At 37.6% G+C, this 23,908-nt stretch overlaps 1 protein-coding gene across 3 annotated transcripts in view; it reads right to left on the bottom strand.

Moving 5' to 3' along the window:
- LOC119650908 overlaps positions 1-23,908 on the bottom strand; it is a 194,678-nt gene that overhangs the window by 91,634 nt on the left and 79,136 nt on the right. For all 3 annotated transcript variants that reach the window (XM_038054132.1, XM_038054145.1, XM_038054139.1), the window contains exon 4: positions 4,010-4,055. In XM_038054132.1, the coding sequence (XP_037910060.1) occupies positions 4,010-4,055 (46 nt within the window). The remainder of the gene's footprint in view (positions 1-4,009; positions 4,056-23,908) is intronic.

The raw sequence follows: 23,908 nt of genomic DNA, 5'->3' as shown, positions 1-23,908 counted from the left end.
GTTGGACCAATAATATAATACGGCATGATCACCTCTGAAACGAGGGCATCTGTGATCGATATGTGGTGCTCATTTGCCAAGATTGCACTGAACAGTGAGCGTGATGGCGGGAAACTCAAAAGTCAACGGAGACAGCGCTGGCTTAATACACTAGATGGTAATTAGAGGACCCTTCCATTTCAACCAGACCAAACTTACGACAGAGGAAAGTATCGAATGAACCTGCTACCAGATGGGATAAAAACCAACGAAGAAGAAGAAGACATATAATCTTATCTTAGCAAATATAACGTTCTTGAATAATGAAAAAATCAATATCACAATTAATTGAAACGTTCAAACAATGAATTCCCTGAAAAATATTTGTTCCCAACGCTCAAACAGATATTTCCCGAATTCAGTACAACACTAAATTGATTGGAATTGAATTGGAAACTGGAAATTCAGCCCTACTGGTATGAAAAAAAGACCTAATTTTAGTCTGCATGCTTGGGTCCTACGAATTCATTCATTCATCGGATCTTTGGGGGTTAGCAGTTCCAATACCTCCTCCTGAGTTCGTGCCGTCTGTTATTACCGTTACTGAAGAAATTGTATATGGCAGGCAACGCAACCTTTTACCTAGCCTTCCCAAATTTTACAAGTGAGATTTTGACAAATTTAGAGCACTTTGGAGCTTTTAAAGTGCTGAATATTTTTCCTATATTTTAATGGCTCTTTTGTTGACCCGCAAAAATGCCTTAATGTGTCTTTCGAAATTTAAAGAATTCCTGAAAAATACAACGCCTTTGATAGATACGTCTTCGTTAGATACGCCGCTTTGCTTTTCCGAAATTGTAATTAATGAAGGATTTCTACAACGAAAAATTATAGTTGTTCAACCATATGTTGCAGCTTTGCATTTTACGGAACACGCTCTGCGAGACAAAGAGGGAAATTTGATTTCCAACAGAATGGGCATATTGGAGCAATGGGTTGCGAGTTGGAGGTCCTGCCAACTGAAGACGGCGGACCAATACTGCCACCACCAAGTGTAGAAGAAAAAGTCCGTGTAATTCATTGGCTTAAAACCTATAAGTCGCCAGGAACCGATAGAATTACAGCCGAATTGGTTAAATATGGAGGCGACCAATTACACCATCAACTTCAACAATCAATGTCTGACGACTGGCAAACAGGCATTATCTGTTTTATACATAAAAAGGGAGATATCACACAGTCCAGCAATTAAAGAGGTATCACGTTGCTGAGTACCATCTATAAGATATTCTCCGCTATCTTGCTAGGCCGGATAGCCCCCATACGTCCAGAACATCATTGGCCCGTACCAAAGAGGCTTCACTCCAGGCAAATCAGCTACAGATCAGATTTTCTCTCTGCGGCAAGCGATGGAAAAACTGTGATAGTATAGTCAGGGTAAAACTCTACGCAGCCATGAGAGAATTCGGTTTCCCGATGAAATTGATGACTGACTAGGTTGATACTGACCAATTTGCGAGGCTAAATAAAAGCAACAGGATCACTCACACTAAAAATTGCCGCCAACAGACAACAGATATTCGTATTGGGAATCAATTGAATATTTTAGTTCTTGTATTCTCAGATCTTTCTCCCCAGATTACTTTTTATTCATATGGTTACCATTTACCCCGAAAAGGGGCATATTGTTTGGTGCCACCGTCGGGAGAACCAAAGCTTTGTATGTAGAAATACAAACTATTCAACGTACCTTAATGTAAATAGGAATAGTAACATGATCATTCAGACTGAAAACCTTGGTTTTGTGCGTGTTTATCTTCAGTCAAACTGCGATTATGTACTTCTCCAGATTTAGAGCCATTTGGCTAAGCAGCATGACGTGAGAGAGCAACCAGATGTCATTTGAATATTCCGCAGCCTTTGGACAAACCAACATTCTTTATGTTGTCATCAGCAAGAAAATATAATATTGGTGACAGAAAGCAGCCCTGGTGGGCTCCGTTTTGCACTCCAAATTAATCAGAGATTTTACCTGCATGCGCCACGTTCATCTCGTCTGCTCAACCGAAAATAGTCCCTTACGAAATCGATTAATTGATTTGGTTGTACGTGTTTTGGGGCTTGGGGTTTTTTCGAAAAGGTTTTTTTGATTTTTCCGAAGGATGAGAAAATGTATTAAATCCGCAGGGGATTATGGATGGGTGAAAAGCTATGGATACATAGTTAGTGAGAATTTATTCAAAACGGAGGGAACATCCTGCATACCCACAGAAGCTAACTCAATAATTAATCTCGCAGTTAAACAAAACATCAAGGTTGCCCAAAGCATAAAAGATCCACAACTATAAAGATGACACAAAGTAATTATACTCGCTATGCACAGCCTCTACTTTGTGATGTAGGAAGACTAAATTTCCGATGAAGTACATAATTAGAAGATCAAATAGAAACAGAAATTAGCAATTGAAAGTAGCCCCTTCCCGAATGGAAAAAATCTGATGGTCGAAAGGAATTGAACTCCCAAAACATTTGATGAATTCTAGATCCAAATGAGACCATTTGTCTCAGCTGCAGATGTGTCTCTTAAAACTGATAACACTTTGCAAGGGCTAGTAAAGAGCAGATAGAACTGTGGGAGAGTGGGAAACGACCACCTATATTAAAATTTTTTTTAGCTTTGTAGTTTGTGGCATCGGGAAACGCTGTACACACTTTGCCTTGCTGACCGTGATGCAATAGGCGAATGCTCCAAGGCTTAATTAGGGCAATCAGACTCGAGCCTGCACGGGGACTCATCTGAAGTAGCTTCGGTCACGAAACCTTACCAGCGGTATATTGGTACCATGAGAGCCGGAATAGCCATCTGAATGTACATCTGTTAGGAGAATTCTAGGTTCACGTACTTTCAGCTCGGTAGAAGTTACATTCAAGCGAACACAGAGATCTTCGGGCCTCAAACGTGAAGTTGGGTTTCAACTCAGGTGTCGTAGTCCACAGTTCGGAAAGGATTAGGTAGGTCTTGCATACACCAGTGTGAATACTAAGCCATGCACTCAGTATAGGTTGGTACGGGTTTGCTTGCCATAACGAGGCTCTGATTGCATTCACAAAGTCAATCCGCGTCTTATGAAGACCGTGGGGTTAAGTCTGTAACTGCCTTCAGTCGCGACCGAAAGACACTCATAGACGAACAGCCTAATTGTAAATCAATTTTAACAAGTTTTTGCTGTGATGGCGCAGCCAATTTAAATCTCGACCTCTTCCTTTACAATTTTAGCTTTTAGAATTCCACCGGGAGGCCAAACTACTAGATATTTTTATTTTATTACAAATTGGCAAATTGGAAATAAAATGAAAGGCATATCGTGGGTCGTTACCGTGTTCGATCTAAAAAGCGGGAAGGATATAGGGTGTCCACGGATACATGGGTTCTCGGTTTTACTACTACTATTTAACACGTTTACGACTAAATTATATTTCCCTTGACAATTTCGTTTTCTATATTTTCGAATCCAAAATTGGATGAATATCAACTGATGTAAAGAAAATCTTTCAGATTGTTGATAAACTTGTGTTGTTTGTTACAAATCCCAAAAAAGTAGGATAAAATTAATTGGGTTCAGTAGCCAAACACGACGCTTCTATGTTTTAGAATCGTGAGAGAAAGCGATCTCATAAGTAGCATTATCGGGCTCTAACCTACTTAGCAGGCTCGAGACCCAAAAAGAATTCGAAAACTTAAAAAACATATAGTACTACACAAAACCAGTCCTAATTTGAAATGCTCCGAGAACAACCGAAAGAGAGACCGTGGAAGTTCTTCTAGAAAAAGTGTTCCAAGTGGAAAACCGTACATAAAAGCTATTAAAATTAAAATGAGCTTATGATGAATATGATGTTGCCAATTATAGCTCATTTAACCTGAAGTGGGATCCGGAAGAAAGGATTCAACTATACTCCCATGATAATATGTTGCCTAGTGTCTATCTTGAGTTTTTTTTCAAAACAAAACTGCACATTTTATACTTACTTGTTGACTGTGGAATTTGGGCTCCATACGCTAGTACGGCTATTGTCTGTAAGCAAAAAATTAAAAGACAAGAAATATTAATTAATCATCAATTAGACAAAGCTCTTTCGTGGAAAAAAATGGAAAGAAAACCAAAAAGCAATTCATAAAATTCTAATGGATTTGGCTCTCCTCTTATTAGAAAAAATATAGAAAAGATACTTTTCAAAAACCCGTTATCTTATTAATATTAACATTTTCGGCTGGTACAAAACACGATGAGTAAAGCTCAGAGCTGAGCAGTCAAGTTAACATTAAACTGGTTTCATTCTTCTTAAGCAGCGTTTTTTGGTTATCTATTGGCATTTCTTGGACAGTGAAGAGATGCGCCTTCTAAGACTTAAACGGTACATGGCAGTTTATATTTAATAGGCAATTGGTTACTGATTATGATCGTCTCTAATTGTTTTTTCTAAGTTGATCACTATCGCGAGGTATCTTTCGTTTCAATCTGGAATTTATATTTTTTTCAATTAATTGATGTTGCGTGGTGCTTGAGTATCTTTAACTGTCTAAATGGAATTTAAGATTAGTTTGACCTTTACTTATTTATGTTTTAGTGGCTCTGGTCACAACACATCTGCCCATATTCATTTGTCGAAGTCCATGAAAAAATTATATAATACATATAATTTAATAGAACATTGAAAAGAAGTGCTCAGTTGATCTGATCCATGTGGTTTTTTCTGGTTGTATTTTTGCAAACTGAGTAAACTTAGACCAGACATCTAGCAAGGTTCATGGTAATCAACCTTAGTGCCTGCTAAGCTAATATCGTTACGTGTTCATATCAAAACAGTGGATAATTTTGATTAACAGTGAGCGGTAATACATAAGTATTAATGTTTTTGAAACTGAAGTTTTATGTGAGCAAAACGATTAATTCTGTGGAGTAGAATGTAGTAGTTCCAAAACATGGCGGATATTAATATATATATATAATTCTGATGATGACAATAATAACGATGATTATTTTGTAGCTTTCTTCAACTTTCACTAGCTCGCCATTTGTTGCAAATTGTGACGACGTATGGCCAATCAGGTCATTTGTGGTCAGCAGTAGTTTCAACAGCTGTGTTTTGAATGTTTGCTGCAAGCGGCACCTCAACAACGGTCTGGAAAGGAATTTTCACCTGATGATAACCTGCTTTCACTTGATCCGCACTAAGCCCAGACTTTTGGGGCGTTTCCTAAGATAACCTGTTAAGACTCGATATACCAGAAGACCTGCGCCTGTTCGCTATATGACACTTGTTTCCAGACGCACTGTTGAATAAGCGCAACACATACGACAGATAAACAAGTCGGGAAACCGGAAGCTAGACGCTTCAGGTATGAAAGGTTTTGTTTATTTCTTTTATAAAGAGATTTGGGTGTGCATTTGTCCCATTAGTATGTAGCACGTAAAATATGCATATATTATGTGAAAATAGCCACTTTCAAGTGATATTGACATTCATAGTCTCGAATTTGCAGAGGAGCGACAGTTTTGACTTAGTATTACTTTGTAAGTAATAGTGCGATTTTCGCCAAATTTGCCAGGATCATGCTCTATGCTGTAGCCTATATTGTTGAAAAATTTTGTGATTCTAGAGTAAACTTAAGGGGGGTTTTCCTGTCAATTACAAAAAATTATAGTAATGTACTATTATTAACTTTATTTGAACAGGTATCGGTATGGAGGGTATTTCGGAGCCTAAGCACCATATAGTGACAGCCCCCTGATTTTTTTCAGATCTTTTGGTTGGGTACTTTCTGAGAATGGGTTCGTTAAAAAAATTATCACTTTCAACCCCCCACACCCCCCAGCTTTTCAACAAATGTCAAAACTAAGACTGGCTTCGAAAAGTACTAATCGAGACCTTTAATTTAATAGCCCACATGACTATATTTGATGAAAAAAAAATTTACACCTCCCTTTGCATGTATGGGGATCCCCCCCCTTAAATTCGACGTAAAAGGATGTAACTCACTATATGCATGGGCGTTCACAGTTCCCACCTTTCTACCAAATTTGGTGCCAATCGCTACAACCGTCTCCGAGAAAAATGCGTGTGACGGACAGACAGACAGACAGACAGACAGTAAACCGATTTTAATAAGGTTTTGTTTTACAAACAAAACCTTAAAAACGAATTTATCATCTTGACTAAAAGGAGAATCTGGACCCTGCGCCCCATATCGATCGGTGAGTTGATTATACTCGTAGAGTCGAAAACCAACTTACGGTTAGCGCTCGACCCGAAAATGAACCTTCTTGAGCAAATCAAATCAACAGTGTAATTTCGGCCTTAAAACGATTAATTATAAACATTGCGGGTCCTACATCTACCAGGAGACGTTATGAGTACAACACAGTCTGTTCGGAATTATGACGAGGAGGCATGTGCTGATGTTCTTGACAAGGTGGTGTATTGTAAGCGTTTTGTCAAAGTTTACAGAGGGAAAGCTTTGTGGGTGGTGTCTATCTATCTCACTGTCTTAGAGCCGGCTGTGATAGTGAATTCGGAAGGGACACCCATTGCCCTCCTTGCTATGGAACGTAAAACCAGCGAGAAAACTCAAAAGAGATAGTTGTCCGTGATGAACGGCAACATTCCCTAAATGAGTGTCAAGTTTCTTAGGAAAATGAATAAATGGACAGATGAACTACGCAACTTAACGGCAATGTAGATCTGGGCTGGATCGAAAAGATGGCGAGATTGATTATTTTCCTAATCAGCCTCTAAGGGGGAATGGAGGTTTTTAGTTGCACCTGCACAAGATTGGAAAAGCACGATCCCCCGACTGTGTATTCTGCAATGGAATAGTGGGCGACGCGAGCCCCACCTTTTTCTCTTGTGGAAGGCGGACTGGGATTCGTCAACAGCTTTATGCAGGCGCAACTGAGTTTTCTGTATAAAATCTTGTCAAAGAGATAATAAAGGGTCATGTTGTGCATTACGCTGAGGTCATCTTGCTGGAAAGAAGATTAAGTTCTATCGGTGGAGAGACCGGACAGAGAATCTTAGTCATATAGTATCGGAAGTCAACTCTGCACTTAATACATTCAATCAGGATTCAGGCGCTGGACTCGACAGGCTCCTTGCGAAATAGTTCATCATAGTTGCCTTGCTTATCCAAAGACTCTAGGAATCTGAATTTTTTATTGAACGGAAGACGGAGATACCGTTAAGACTCCGAAAAGTTTCACCCGTTTCGACTACAATAATCGCAAAGATGATAACTAAAATAATCATGAAACGCATTACAGTACACTTCGAAAGTCTGATCGACAAATATCTCGTAGAACAATTTGAGGTTTAAAGTGGAATCTTCGAGGGCATTATTTTGTAATCGATATCATTTCTTCTCTTTGTCACTGTATGACGTTCATGCTGTCATATTCGAGGTTCAATGCATAAGGACATCTTTTCTCAAATACTTTGACTATGCTGATGACCCGCTTATTCGAAGAAGGAGGCAAGCATAGTTGAACTGAAAATAAATATTAGCAAAACCAAAATCCGACTAGCCATCACACTCTTACTGTGTTTACCTTAATAGGAGAGAGGAGGATTCATGGCGTTGATCAATTTGTATAGCCAGGAAGCGTTGATATTCTGATGGTGCTTGAGAATCTTTCGGGCTATTGTTCTTTCTGTGCTTCTATATAGGAGTAGTGCATGAAAACTGACCACCCCTGTTACTCGAAAGATCTAAACCTTTCGTCAACGCTTGTCTGCATCCAGAGATTAGGATATTCTGGTTTGATGCGATTTCGACATACTGGTCGTGGACGTTATGATGACAAAGCTGAAGTGCCAGTGGAAAGGTATGACATTAAGAAAGAGCAACAATGAGACTGTGCTTCAGTTCCGTTTGAACCCGGGGTAGCGAGGTTGAGACTGACGCTTAAGTGTAACCAACTGGACTATCGTAATCGTAATTATACCACTAAGTCACCCCGTGATCCTGGGATTGCAAGACTGAAGAAAGAATATACTACAGATTAGAAACCGATGGACGTTTAACAATGTTTCAAAAACCCCTCACCCCATAGCATATAAGCCAACCACTCGGTCTGACTAATCGAATATATAGAGATAATTAACCCGATAATTTTGAAAGAAATAGAGTTAACAATCAAAGGCCAAGAAATCAAGGTGCCGGGCATTCACCACATCTTTGTTTAAGTGAGTGAATATTATAGGTGCATAATGAACTATGAAGCTCATTTTAGCTGAGTTTAGCTGGGATCAAAAGCAAATACCGCAAATGTGGTCAAAAAGTGTGATCCGTTCAATCTACAAAAAATGAGACAAGGTGTAATGCAAGCAACCATACCGGCCGAAGCCTAATGTTTGACTTACGAATCCTAGCAAAACTGATAAGTCTTCCTATTATGATAGTAAACTTTTCAACAGTGCATCCTAGAATCAATAAGAACGTGACTGATTCGTTTACCCAAATATCGAGCCAAAGCAAAGAAATGGGATAACTCTTCTCCTGTTTAATTACAACTCGAGCAAGTTATACGGGAACTGCCAGTGGACACAAATGGCACTCTATATATAGTCCATGAGCTGGCTGGTAACTTCAAAGTGAATTGGGAGTTGTAAGAAATAGGATGTGTCTACGCTATAGTTATTTGTAATATTTTCAGTAACCAATTACTTTCTCCTTCATTTAATTTTTTTCATTACAATATTACTTTTCCTACATAAACTCTGGCCTTGAAGAAAAGGCAATAAAAAAAATAAATAATAATAATACATATCAAATGTATTTATTTCACTAGTTATTGCTTTAGGAAGTCTGATATTTGTTTGTTTTATGTTAGTATTTATTCATTAATTAATTGTGAATATTGGAAAAAAATCTTTCGAATCCAACAAATTCTGGCCAGATTTAGATGACTCACTTCTTTCTCTAAAATGTCTGCATTATTCAATAAAACACACATTGGAATAATCTTGGTAAATGAAGGAAAGTATTTCGAAAATATGCTCTACTTTCAATTTATTCAAGTGTTAGAATCTCTGTTTGAGCAAAAATGGGGTCATAGCCATTTGAAATTGAAAATATTATGTAGATAATGTCTTTTAAAAGCTCATTCGCATATTCAAGAATAGAATCAAAACTTTATAGGTATATTTTCAAAGGAATGAGGACTCTTTGAATTTTTCGTGCACTATATATCTTCTATGGCATTTCAAACCTCATGACAGCTCAATAAAAGAGATCGTTTGCGTAAATCCACCATGCCCTGATATGTTTACAGATACTTAAGATTTTTAACATGCTATGACTAGAGGAAAGTAGGCTAAAGGCTGTGTATTTCTTAATGAAATGCTCTTCATTGGAAATGATGCTAAACGCATATTTCTTAAGCGCAAATGACCAATTGTAATTCTCAACATCTTGCGCATAAAATAAAAACTTCGATGGAACAAAAAACTGTTCAATGTGTTTTTATGAGCACTTGTTGGGAAGTGGATTAATTGCAGCCTTGATGACTCGTTAAAGCTAACAGGTCACAGCGGATTCGTTCGATTCATTTTTACTACTATCTACTAGATTTTGATCTCCGATCAAAAAGATTTAAAGTACAAATTTTTGGGCAAAGCAGTGCTTGATAGAAATATTTGGATGTTCAATGATAAATATTGTCACTTGAGTTGTTTGCTAAGTTTAAAAAGGGATTGATTGCGGAAACAAGAAGCAGTCATAAAGAATCTTGCAATGTTCTATTATGAGTTATTATTATTGACTTCTAATCTTTCATTCATTCATTACTCTAGTTTTACAATGTATATCATCTCTTCTGTGTGGAATATACCTTGTTGGTTGCTAAGAGTTCAGCTCTACAACTATACTACTTCGAATAATATGACATACGGGTGAAAAAATAATGTACAATAGACTATGAGATTCTGATGTCAAACATGTTGGTAATATATTTCTACTTTCCACTGTATCAAAAATTTAATTTTGGATATTTCCTCAACATCATTAACCAACCATTGATTGCGCTCTTGCCTAAGACGGTATCTCAGAAGGCATTGATTGTACATACATACATATTATATTTAAGTCTAAATGGGCTAAGCTTTCGGATTTCTCGTTCTTGCCTATTCGCAAATGGGTTAAATAGATTTTCCTAAATAATTTAACCCACTAACTGAATTTTTCACTTCACTGCATCTCCCTTAGGTATTTTCGTTTAGATTTTTTTATCAATCAAATAATCTTTGTAAATACTCAACGTGACTCGATGAAGCAGAAAAAATATAAATGCATTTTGAGCAAAGTTGACCTCTTAACTTTTTGTTATAATCTCGAAAAACGAATACTATTTGCCGACGATGTGATTAATGGCTCAATCGCAAAAGTGTGTTACTAGACATGATCCATATTTACAAAACAGTGGGTATCTGTAGCTGATTATGATCTCACTAATCTTAGACTATCATATTTTTGTGTGCGGATTAAAAATTTACAGATGACCTTAACGGATTCAATGCATTATGATATGTACATAGCAAAAACACTTGGATGATATAATCAGCTTATTATTTGCCTTTGATATATTCGTTTTTTCATGATTGGAGATACAAAGATTTAAACAAATAAGATACTCGTTGGTTTGCAGTATTTATTTCTATGCATTTTTTATTGTCTCGAACGAGGCTAAGAATGTAATGAATACCCTTTTGAATGGTGTTGCGCTGACCTCTGATCATGCAACCTCAGCGCTGGAATGAAATGCGATTTGACTTGATAGATATGAAGTAATTTTCAATCTTTGACTGAACCCCTCGCAGAGAACAGCTGAACAACTAACTTAAAATACAACTGTAGTCAGAGAAGTGAAAAGTAATTTGCAGTGAATGACAGTAAAGTAGTCTCCCAAATAGTAATAGTGGCAGATGACCCGGAAAACTCAAGGTATTTTTCTATTGATTTCTATTTGGTTGAAATGAGGATTGAATTATAGAGTCAAACATCTCCATGAAATCACGGCTTTGTTAATGAACGGAAATTGAAGATAAATTCAGAGAATAACAAATGCAAATGAAACTCAATCAACCTAAAAGAATATAATATACAAAGTATTACAATGACGAAGGCGGCATTTGGTTATGCATACTACATTGCCTATTATGTAACAATATACATAAATAATTCTGGGATGCCATGTCCTAGTTTTACCTGTCCAAGGCCTTGCTTGATACAGAATTCCTTTCATTTGAAAATTACTTCGTATCCCTATGAGCTTTTCTCACAAAGCTTAATTAATTATATTGTTACGTAATTCTGACAGGGGCTGAGACTCGCGAAGCTCGTTTTACCTGAATTCCCGAGACCACTGTAATTTTTAACATTCCAACGAATTACTTACGCTAATTCTGTGAAATCGCATCACAAGACTGCGTAGCGAATTAATAGAATCCATTCTGATATTTTATTCACAATTAATTAAATAAGATTTAGTTATGTTCGAGGCGTATTTATAATCCAAAAAGTATTGTTTTAAATCTAAAAATCCACAAATTCTGAGGGCCTTCGTTGTTTTCATACTTCGTTGATTATTCCAGAAAAGTACACAAGTACTTTGCTAGAAAAATATTTTGATGTCGGATCTTATAACCAACATTCGAATCAATTGTTATCAAATATTCAAACTAGACGTTTTCCCAACTTTTTGTGTGTTTGCTAATTTTTATTATTGCGAATTTACCTCACACATACAGATTGTCAACTAATTATTTGCAAAACAAAAAGTAACTCGCTTTTTGAGTTTGCATGTCCAAAAAACAACAAAAACAAGAATTTTCAATTTTCTTCTTTTATAATTTTCTTACTTATTTCCTTAGAGCTACGTCACATAAAAAATTGTTTATTTCTATAAAAACGATAGTAGAACGCAACAAAATACAAAAAAAGGCAATTCCAGCCTTGTCAACTAATTTTACATATAAAAATAGTAAAATCTATTTAACATTTTACATCTAATAGTTAGTATGTTGTCCATTAGCATTAGCAGCTTGTAGTCGGGATGGCATTGACTCTATTAATTTTTTTTTGTAAGTATATTCTTTAACTATTTTAATTAATTGTAACTTGCTGGTGGGACCTCTCTTAACTATTTTTTGTAAGGAAGATCCATAAATTCACTATAGTGTTCAGGTCTGGACTTTGTGCAGGGTATAAATTATTTTTTGGGTATTATTAAGTAGCTACGACATGCACAAATGAGATTTGTGTTTAATATCTTTGTCCTGTTATTTAACTAATTCAACCTAACTACTGGGTGCTTTTTTTAAAATATGTCTTCAATATGTTTAAGTAATATACCTTTGTCATATGTTCTTCAATTAGGCATGGGTAACCCTTGCTTGAAATGCACCCCACCGCATAATCGGAAGTTTTCCGAATTTCACTGTGGGGATGATGTTGCGGTTTTAAAGCGTTGCTTGGCCCTTCGTTGTAATATAACATAATTTTGCATTCTTCGCAGAAAATAACGTCGTCCCAGTACGACAGTTGCAACGAAATGTGCTGAATTACAAACGAAAGCCAGTTTGACAGATTCTGCGAAGAAAGGAATGGTTTCTTTCTTGCTGTTCTGGATGAATACTTATTATTCAATGGCGCTTTTCGTATAGTTTCATGCGAAATTTTTAACTGGAAAACATTTCCCTGGTCAGTTGCTATCCAAATGGTTCTCCCGAATGGATCATCCTTGATTCGTTTAAGAATACGTGGAGTTAAGCACTTTTGTGACCCTATTGCAGTGTACAGCTCAAAGCTTTCCTCCTTTTCCGCCGGTTAATAATGTCATAAACAGTTCTTAATTTCAAAGAGAACGTTTGTGAAAGTTCTTTTGCACTTTTTCCTTTTCCAAAGTTATAATACACTAGTGTTGCTATTAACATGTTAACCCGGCACCACAAAAATTGCTTTTCCAATCCAAAATCAAAACTCGGAACTACCAACATGTCTTCAACTTTGATTTTGCCACCAAGAGCTCTATTTGCCGTTTGATTTTGGGCAGTAACTCGCTGTCATCAATAGTTTGCTGCTACCGCCGGAATTGTCTTTTCTTAAGGTTTTGTTTTTAAAACAAAACCTCATTAAAATTGGTTCAATGTCTGTCTGGCAGTCTGGGTCCATCTGTCGCACGCACTTTTCTCAGAAACGGCTAAACCGATTGACATAAAATTCATACATGTAAAAGGGGGTGTAAAATTTCTTTCCTTAAATATAGTCATGTTGGGTATCAAATGAAAGGTCTCGATTAATACTATTCGAAGCCGGTCTTAATTTTGCACATTTGTTGGAAAGGCGGGGTGTGCGGGAGGAAGAGAGTGATAATTTCTTTATCGGATCTATTCTCAAAAGCTACATAACCTAAAAATCTGAAAAAAAAATTAAAAAAGCTGCGTCCATATCCATGTTCATACCTACTCAAATTAAATTAATAACAGTATATTACTATGTTTTTGGGGATATCGACTGGAAACTCCCCACCCCCTCTAGTTAATCCTAGAGTTACAAAAAGTAGCAATATAGAATATAGTAGGGACCACGATATCCTCAAGTTTGATCAAAATTACTTATAAAGTTACAGCAGCTCAAAGCTCTTTTTTCCTACCCCCTTTCTTCCGGGCTCCGTAAAAATTGGATAATTTCGAACTCAAGTGTACTTACAGAGGAGACAAACACAACCTTTCATATCTGAAGCGCAAAGATACATATTTCTTCGATTTGGTTATAAAATTCCTCGATATTTGTTCATGCGATACTAAATACTTTCGATTGGGTTTTGTGAAGCAACTTTTGCCTGGCTTTCCAAGAAATTTTACATTGTCTGACTATTCTTCGATGCGTTGCCTCTGTGAAAACGAGGTGGAGTGCGCTGATGCAGTGTAAATGATATTACTTTTTTATGTTGTTGGGTTTTTCGCACAGTGGTTCTTACTACAAAAGAATACTGAGGCGGGGCAATCTCAATTTGAGAGCTGTTGAGATTCACTGAAAGAATACCTCTAGGGTGGTCTATATGCACTTTACTAACGTTGTTGAAGGAAGGCTATCCAAATATAAGGAATTGGATGGAGTCTTTATTAGGGCGATAATCTATTAAAGCCAATGTCCAAATTGGAAGCATCAAGATGAGCCAGATGAAAAAGTCGAAAGTCAAAAAGTCTTAATTTTTTCTAATTCCAAGATATTATATTAATTCATAAAGAGTTTACTTCATCTTGCTTGACAGTTAATTTTGTGCGACATTTCCGCCATATTGAATAAAAATGTCATGAAGGAACAGGACTTGACGATATCGCATTTGAGCTCTGGAAAGCGAAAGGCTGCGAGCCAACACGTTGGCTCAGTGAGTTCTTTAATCGGGTTATTCAGGAAAATAGAACACCATCTGACTGATAAGAAAGTACCACAGTTCCAATATAGAAAAAGAAAGGTAGTTCAGCAGAATGTTCAAACTACCGTCCGATCCGGTTACTTTTTCATACCATGAAGATTTTTGAACGTATTCTTGACAACAGTATTTGCGAAAACGTTGAAATAACCGTGAATCAAGCCGGTTTTGTCAAGAACTGTGGAACTACTGACGCAGTACACGCTGCGCGGTTACTCATGGAGAAACACCGTAAGAATCATCGCCCTATTTCTGAATCTAGAGAAAGCATTTGACCGTGTACCACACGAACTCATCTGGCATGATCTACGACAACACTTAGTGCTAGAAGAGTTCGAGCGTTGCGTTCAATTGTTCTGCAACGATTCGAAAAGTAAAGTTCGAAGTGTGGTGGGTGTATTAAAGCTGCTTCGTATCTCTGTTAGTGTTCATCAAGGAAGCACCCTCTCACAACTCCTCTTATTATGGATACCATCACACGGGATATCCAACATCCAGCGCCCTATACACTACTTTATGCAGATGATGTTTTCCTAGCATCTAATAGCAAAAATAATCTCGATCAGTTTGTCCAAAAATGGAATGATCGCCCCATGCAACACGGTCTCAGATTGAATCTGAATAAAACTGAGTGTTTGACGACCGATCCTCATGAAACAGGCACAATCATTGTCAGCGGTAGTGAACAACCCAGAACTGATCGATTTAAATATTTCGGGTCAATAATATCAGCCAATGGAGAACTGGGTTAAGAAATTGCTTCACGCATTAACGCAACCTGAAGGAAGTGGCGTTCCACAACTGGTGTTCTTTGTAATCGACATATCAACGAACGTCTCGAATCTGAAATTTATCGCAACGTGGTCCGTCCGATCGCCCTTTATGGTTGTGAGTGTTGATGGGCTAAAAAAGACAATTAACGGCGTCTTGCGGTAATGGAAACGAAGATGTTGTGGACTAGTGGCGTGTCGCGTTTTGATCACATCCGAAATGATGGTATTCGCCATTGATATGGGGTTGCACCGATCGTGAAGCTAATCTCAAGGAACTTGTTCAAAAGTCGAATGGTCCATTCATCCTGTACGGTCTGCCATGGAATTTGAACAAAATAGAGTTTTTCACAATTAGCCCGAATGAAGTAGGCACTGTTAGTGACAGCGGCCTGGTTCCGAACTGAGCAATTTAGATATCTCGAAATAATGCTATCAGCCAATGGTGTTTAGAAATTGTTCCACGCATCAATGAATATCTTAAATCTAAAAATTTACCACAATGACGTTCACCTTATTTACCTCTATGTTTCCAAGCGCTGATCAATTACTAAACATCAAACACAAACGTCCCAAATAAGGCCAAGTTTAGGTTTGAACAAGGCGGTTTTCACATTGAATGCAATTGGCCCTCTCGTCGTATTTGTACCAGCTGCCACTTTCAGTCAAGCTGCCTCCTGAGCATAGGTGAAGAAGCATCTGATGGGTTGCCTTCTCCTTGGCTATAACCGTTAATCGTTTTTTTTTTTGTAAAAGCTTGGGTGACCAGCCCAAAAAGAGGGGGTCCATGTACTGAAAAATTTGAGAGGGACTTTTTTGTATATATTCTTACTAAAATTGAACAACTATGGATTGGAAGACAAATTATTTCTGGGCGTAACTAAGGTGTTTACCAAAGTTTGGCATTAACGCCTGGAACATATATTGCAACAATACTTCTGCCTGAATTTCACACCATCTTCTTCAGGTACTTGGACGAACGTGGCTTTCAAATTCCATACATGGGTTTTACGAATTAACTTCACCTGATTTGGTTGAACTAATAGTTGATGATGAAATTAGTACCCCTACGTTTACAGACGACAGTGCCATCCTGCACCACAAATGAAATCGTTTCACTGCGCATAGAAAACTATCGTTTGACTAAAACTTGGTTGCAGCTAGATTTTTGTTTGAGGGTTGAACTATGGTGGATTTATACTAACTGTAATTCACACTCATGTTGTGTTTTACGAATGTATAAAAGAGATCGTTAACATCTGCAAATCGCTTCAGTCACGCTGCGCCCAAGGCAAAGGTGATTCAGCGTCTAATGAATTGCCACTGCATCTTACGAAACCGTAAGCCTGTTTTGTCCATGATTTTTGAACACTTGGTGGCTAAATCCAAAACAAGGGGTTGGTGGATCGAAAAAGTGGAAAAAAGTTGCTCTGCATTTGGCCCGGCATCAAATGGATGCGGACTTAAAACCCTTTAATCCCCAAACAAAAAATGGCCCAATGAAGTTAAGCCTTTAACTATGATTGGATCAATTACATGGTGAGACATTGGAAAATACGGTCGAGGTTGCTAGCTTTATTACTATTAATCCAGTGGATACACAATCAAACCACACTAACAATTCTTACTGCCCTAATGAAGATTTCCCTGCCCCACTATCTGTACAAAAATTACAGACGCGGGATAACAACAAATCTTGACTCAATTTTAGTCATCCACTTACCAAATTATCCTCGCCTAACACCTCATCTAAATCAACAGAAGTGTTTTAAAAACATTTTAATATCTCAAAGCTAAATTGCAACTTGTATTGGCAAAAGGAGAAACTAGATTAGGAGTCGAAATATTTTTAGCGATATAAATTATCATATATTATAAGATGCGTGGCATCTTCCAAGGTGACTCTCTAAGCCCGCTGTGATTTTGTTTGGCTTTGAGTCCGTTATTTCATCTTCTACATGAAAGCAAATACGGGTTCCAAGTCAAGCATGGGCATATTGCTAAAATGTACCTTACATTATGTCATTTAATGTATATTGATGACATCAAATTGTATGCCAAAGACAAAAATCAACTTCGCTCCCTGCTGGACATTACTATCCAGTTCAGCAGGGATATCGGTATGCAGTTGAGATTGGAGAAATGTCGCATAAAAAAATGTTCTCGGGGAAAACACACCGACAACGAAAGATGCAACCAAAATAAAATCAAAATTTAGGACATGGATTCGGATGACGTCTACAAATATCTCGGCATATTACAAGCAACAATACCTGCTATGGCAATACGTAAATCTAAGTTGCTGCCCTGAAAGCTGAGCTGTTCGAGGGAAAAAAATCATGGCAATCAACAACATCGTCATTCCCGTCCTTCTATATATGTACTTTCGGTGTGATTAACTGGAGTAATATGGATTTAGAAACTGTCGATAGACGGATAAAGGTACTTCATGCAAACAATAACATGGACAATAGAGCTGCCGAAAAATTGAGGATCACTATCTCACGTCATCAGGGAGGAAGGGTGCATTTGATTCAAAAACATTGCACCATAATCAAGTCCATTCTCTTCGTGAGTTTTTCTTTGAGAAACATTCCTCTAGCCGATTACATCAGGCTACCATCATGGCATATAATAAATTACCTCCTTTGAACTTGAGAAGCAGAGAATGGGATCCCATGTCGAATGTTACTTCAGTCCAACAGAAGATCAACATGTGGAAAGAGGAACGCCAGGCATTAACATCGACGCCTCCAACAAACGGTTGACTAATGGTGGACTTTTTTGTGAGACCGAAGCATTCCTAACTTCAATTCAGGATGCTTCATTGCCAACAAAAAATTATAAATGGTACATTCTTCACGACTGCTCAATCACCAACTCCAGTTGTAGGTTATGCCACTATGAAGAGGAGACCATCCAGCACATAACATCTGCGTGTAGGATGTTGAGCAGTACCAAATACACCAATCGTCATAACTCCATCTGTAAGTTTTATGGCAATCTACCATCCTTATTATAAGTATCCTCCACAGAAAATCTTGAAAAATGATCGGGGAAAACTACTGTGGGATCACACTTTTGGCACCGACCACAGTGTTAACAGTGTTAATCACAATAGACCCGATATAGTTCTGCTTCTCAAGGAAGAACGAGTGTATTTCATAATCGATGTGGCCTGCCGTTGGACCGGAACACTGTTGACAAGCAGCAAGAAAAATCCGGAACTACGGCTCCTGGGAGTGGACTATACATGTAGATGAAGAAAGCGGTTGTCCTTGCAAACTGTGCTATAGTCCGAAGAGTCTTGTCCGCTAACAGTCTGATTCATACTGTTTTCGATTAACATCAATATGTCTCTGAAGTCGCGTCACTGCTAGAAGTGTTTGCGACAATCGAGGATGTAGCAATGCATTTTTCTATGGTCGCACACACTACGGGTACATACTAGATAAAAAATAAAACCAAAGTAGTATTTACATGAAATACGAATTGGCAACTATTTAAAATCACATTACATACTAGCAGCTGTTGCCTCAAATAAATCTGGCAGAGAAAAAATCTACTGATTCATCATCTTGATTTGGCTGAATTAACTAAACTATATATCTAAACAAAATGGGTTTCAGTAGAAGCCTGCATCTGCATTTATAGAATAAAATAACTTGGAACAGATCTAGTGGATTATCTCCTTACTTGTATCGAAGTTTATATACATATATCTAGATATATAACTCCTCTTATTTGATGAAGCTGATCATCCATAATCACCTGATTCATATGGAAACACATTCAATTTCATACCATCTTCACACTCGTTTTCAACATACCTGTCTCAATAAAGCATTTTACTTTCATCATAACCTAAGTATATGTAATAAACATAATATAAGCTAGTTATTCTTGATTTCGCTGAGAACTACCCAAAAAACATTTAATAACACCCTTGAACCGAGACGGGAAATTCAACTCGGAATAATTGAATCTTCATGCCTGACATATTGACTATTGGCTCATCTTCATTATTATTAGTTAGTTGTTCGATTCACAGCAGCGAAACAAGAAAAACAATTGTTTTTTTCACTGACCGATTTAATCTTGACGTAATTATATAACAGACAAATTGCCAGACTATTATTCGAACCAATATAGCGTAACTAAACACGTTTGTTGCCTGCATGTATCTTTGTAGCCTTGCTCAGCATTTGGTGATTTGTTGTTGTCCGTTCTGTTTATGCAGATATTCAAGATATTGGCAAGAAATTATATATTCAGTTGAATTTTTTCTAAGCCTGTTGGTACATACTAAGTATCCGTTTTAGCGTTTTTCTCAGGCATTCGTTGATTGCTGTTCTTATTGAGCTAAAGCGATGAGCTTGAAGTTGGATTTTATTGATGGCAGTGTCAAGTCAAAAGAAACATTGATATATAGGCACATCTCGGATCAACGCCTTCCTGGTTGGAAAAGCAAATTGCGGATAATTACAAATGATTGGTGGGTTTATGAGAAAGTTGCTAGGGCCTCTCCGTAAACGTGTGATACAACCAAGTAACAGTGAGCACAAAGAATAATGCACATAAACCACGTTGAATTAGTTGGTCATATAACAGCTCATCTATTTTCAAGCGAATTTAATCTTCTTCTTTTTGTTCAGCCTTTGTCCCGTTCACAAGCGAATTTAATACGAATCCTAATATATAATATTTGTGGTATTGCAAGTTATTTTCAGATTGACAATCAATTCATTACTGCAACATATACATTTCGTTTAATTTTTGTCAAGTATGAGAAAATCCTTCACATGGTGGTGTTTTCCCATGAACATCGGTTTTTCTGAAAATTTTCGAAAAGTATTGTCATTTTCGAAACTATTTCTAATATGACACTTGTATTCTAAATATGAATTAGCAGCTCATTCTCTACACTGCCAACAGAGTACAGCATAATAATAAATAGTCGTAAGTGAGGTTTTCATGAGATGGAAACCAACAAGCCACTTCCCGTACCTTAACTGGAATGTTATTTACATAGTCAATATTTGGTAACCAGCAGTTCCCAGCCATGACATAGATTACATTCAGATTAATGATCGAGGTGACAGATTTCAAATGCTTAGTTTCTTACTACCGCCATTTTAATAATAAAAATAGATAGCCAACTAAAGCCTTGTCGAAGCATGCATGTTTGCATTCGTTTAGTAAATCTTAACAATAGCAATAGCGGCACGACATTGAACTTGCTGCTTTACCTACCAGCGTAACTGCATAATGCCTGTAAATAGTAATTGCTTCTAAAGCAATTATATAACTTGTCACATGGCAGCTATACTATTATATTTAAATATTTACTGCACAGGTCGCGCAAAATTTCTTCAACCATAATATATCTTGATTTTCAATTTGAATTAAAATACCGTACTTGCTCGTACAAAGAAATGCAATGAACCAGTTATCCCAGTATGGCTGATATTTAATTATAACTCGAGCATGCATACTTCCTTGTTATTCTAAGTGGGATTATTTTCGCTTATTAGAGTACATGCTTGCTATATTTATTATATCATTTTATGCTACTTGGAGAGATGCTATCCATTTTTTGAGATCGAATAAAATGATCTATTGAAAACCTGTTCTACTTTCAAGTACAAAGTCAATTCCGGATCAGTAAGATTGTTTGTGAAGGAATATCTCAATGACGACAGGGTCCTATTATCAATTCAACAAAGGGTAAATTATTTGCTACCCGAATTTCTCGAAGCTTTTCGCTATTTTACAATTGCATTAAGGCACCTAAGAAGCTTAGAATCAACGGATGTCTATTGAAATTTTACATCAAAAGGTTAAATATTAAGTGTGTCGTTGTATAGAGAGATAAACCAGATTTTCTAGCTTGACGAGGCTACCAGAGGAATAGTTTGGATATTTAAATGTCGCCAATAATGCGTGTCGCTCCGCTAATGTAGGTTAGTACTATAAAATGTAATAAAATATATCTTTCGTGTCCCGTTAATCGACACCTGTCATTAATTTTCAAAGGTAGGTTACTTGTTAGTAAGATTCTGATGAAGTTTAGAAATTTATTCGTAGACATGATGCCTTTACGATAAAACATCCTAAGGGCATGCTAGAAAACGTATGTAAATTAGTGCTCAGTAAACGAATCTAGCAAGATGGTCACATATTTCAATGAATAAAGTTTTAATGCCTTAGTCAGATTAAACATAGTACTTTTATCTATTGGCCGACATAAAAGATTTTCTCGTTTGCAATCAGTTTCGAAATGAAAAATGTGCGTTAGGCGCAAGAAGGAATGATAAACCTATATGTATGAGCTACAGTAAAATCTGGTCAGATAAATTATCTTTGTGTTATATTATATTTACAAGGAAAGTTACTTTCCCTCATCTATTCATAGATAAATATGCAGATTAGCTTTTAAATATTAATTCAGCCATTACTTCTAAGATATTTTTTCTCGTTCTTTTATTTTCAGTTGAACTCATATAAATTTAGTAGGTAACTAAACAAACGCTCTAGACAGTTGGATAATAGACAAAACCTATAAATATACTCTGCAAGCGTAGCACAGACTTCAAGCCGTTTCTAGTACCAGAAGAATTCGTGCGCCCGGTCAAATTGCTCAACACGATCTGAAGTTTGAAGTCTGGCAGGTATATCAACACTGCCCTCTCGCCACTCCTCTTCGTTTTTGTTATGGCACAGGACATTCAACGTCCAGTGTCCTACACACTGTTCGTTGCATATGATGTTTTCCTAACACTTCATAGCAAACCTGATGTCGAGTAACTTGTTCAAATATGGAATGACCCCCTCATGCAGCACGACATTCTGAATAACACAGAAGTTTGAACATCGATTCCAACGAAATAGTCACTATCACTGTCAGTAGGAGCGACCTGCCGAGGACTGAGCGACTTAAATATCTCGAATCAATGCTGTCAGCTAATGGTCAACTGCGTTATGAAGTTTCTTTACGCGTCAGCGCAATAAAAAACATTCCACAACTGGCGTTCTTTGTGATCGAAGTAGCGGCGTCTCAGATTCAAAATTTACTACAGTATTGTTGAACGGTTACCCTCAATGCTCTAAGTGCTTGTTATTTTTCAAAACATGATAAACGGTGCTCCCGGTAGTGGAGACGACGATGTCCTGTTGGATCAGAATGAATGGCTTGGGGAAAATTGCCCTATTACTTGATTCAAATCTCCCGCAAGTCGAACAATAATGCTACCTGACACATCGTTGAGTATAAACTCTACGTGTGTCCCATTCTTTCATATTAGTAAAAGTGTTTGCACATCTTCGGAAGGCCGTGTATTTAGACAAATCAACTACAATTGAATTGTTAGTTTTGTCAGGTAATTTATGTAATATGCTAGTCTTCAGCGCAGGTAAAAGAGGAGGGTTTGATCATTGGCACCAATAAAATAAAATCGCCAAGACCACAGAAAAACAAAAAAATAACGAATAGATTGGGTTACTTTACCATACTCGCTGTGACCTTGCTCTCCTGGTGAAAGGCTTCAAGGTGAACCAACTAGTAAAATACATAGAATATATTCAACACAACGAGCATATTAGTACTTACTTACTTGACAAGACAGGGCAGGCGCTTGGCTTTTTTTGTGAGTAGGGTAGGTGGGCAGATTGGGGGACTTCCGCAAAAGCGGGCCTTCGGACTACCAACTAAACACCTCCCTGTCATCAGAGGACTAGCCTGGAACCGTTTGACACATTACTTCGGGCTTGCCCTTCCGCTGTCCAGGCTTGAGCAGCCTTCAAGTCGAGGAATTCCTTTCACCAACGAGAGAGGAGGGGATGAAGGGAGTTGTTAGTTCAGGGAACCTCTCGCCATCCGCGCCATCCGCGCCCTCCGCCGGTCGAGTTCAATCTTCTTAGCAATAAAAAGAGTCCGAGCATTATACGCAACACAACTCCAGCTGCCAGCGCTCCTCAGGTAGCTTGGCTTGGACGCAAGAACACCGTAAACAAACTAGTCCAAATCATGAGCCACACAAAACCGTGTCTTCACGCTTATATTGATGTGCTTACAGCTAGGTCACAGGACCTCGACGGAGCCCGTCTGAGGAGATGTTTTGGTGTGTGAACTCAGCAAGAAACTTGATGAGAACTAAAACTGGCGATATAAACCATGAACGGGGCATAATATGTTGTAAACTACTCTACTTAGGTAGCCTTGCAGTTAATATAGTGTCGGCATTCGCACCTTTGAAAAGTTGAACGATTTGATGATCAGCTGATAAAGATGAATATCCTTTCAGGTGACGCGTCTTCACTGTCTACAAACAGATCTATTCGATGTTGCAAAGGATGCCTTGTGGTAACTATCCTACATGAAAACCTGTAACGTACTTGCGACTACTGTATAATCCCTGCGGGTAATTCCAGTGGTTATGTCGGTGCAACCGCCGATAGCAGCTGATTGGCAAAGGTTTCAGCACAGATTTTTGCGAATTGCAGATTTTGCCGACACTCACGTTTTCTGCTGTGTTAAAGCCAAGCAGTCCACATTTGTAGCGATTCCACTTAACAGCGAAACAGAAGTTACAATTCAGGGAATGTAACCACAGAAAGTATCAGGACCTCAAGACATTACATTTGAGCTCTGTAAGGTAAACAGCTGGA

Source organism: Hermetia illucens, chromosome 1 (genome assembly GCF_905115235.1).
Source record: "Hermetia illucens chromosome 1, iHerIll2.2.curated.20191125, whole genome shotgun sequence".
Classification (NCBI taxonomy): domain Eukaryota; kingdom Metazoa; phylum Arthropoda; class Insecta; order Diptera; family Stratiomyidae; genus Hermetia; species Hermetia illucens.
The sequence above is the reverse complement of the archived record's forward strand: the minus strand, read 5'-3'. Positions and strand labels throughout refer to the sequence as shown.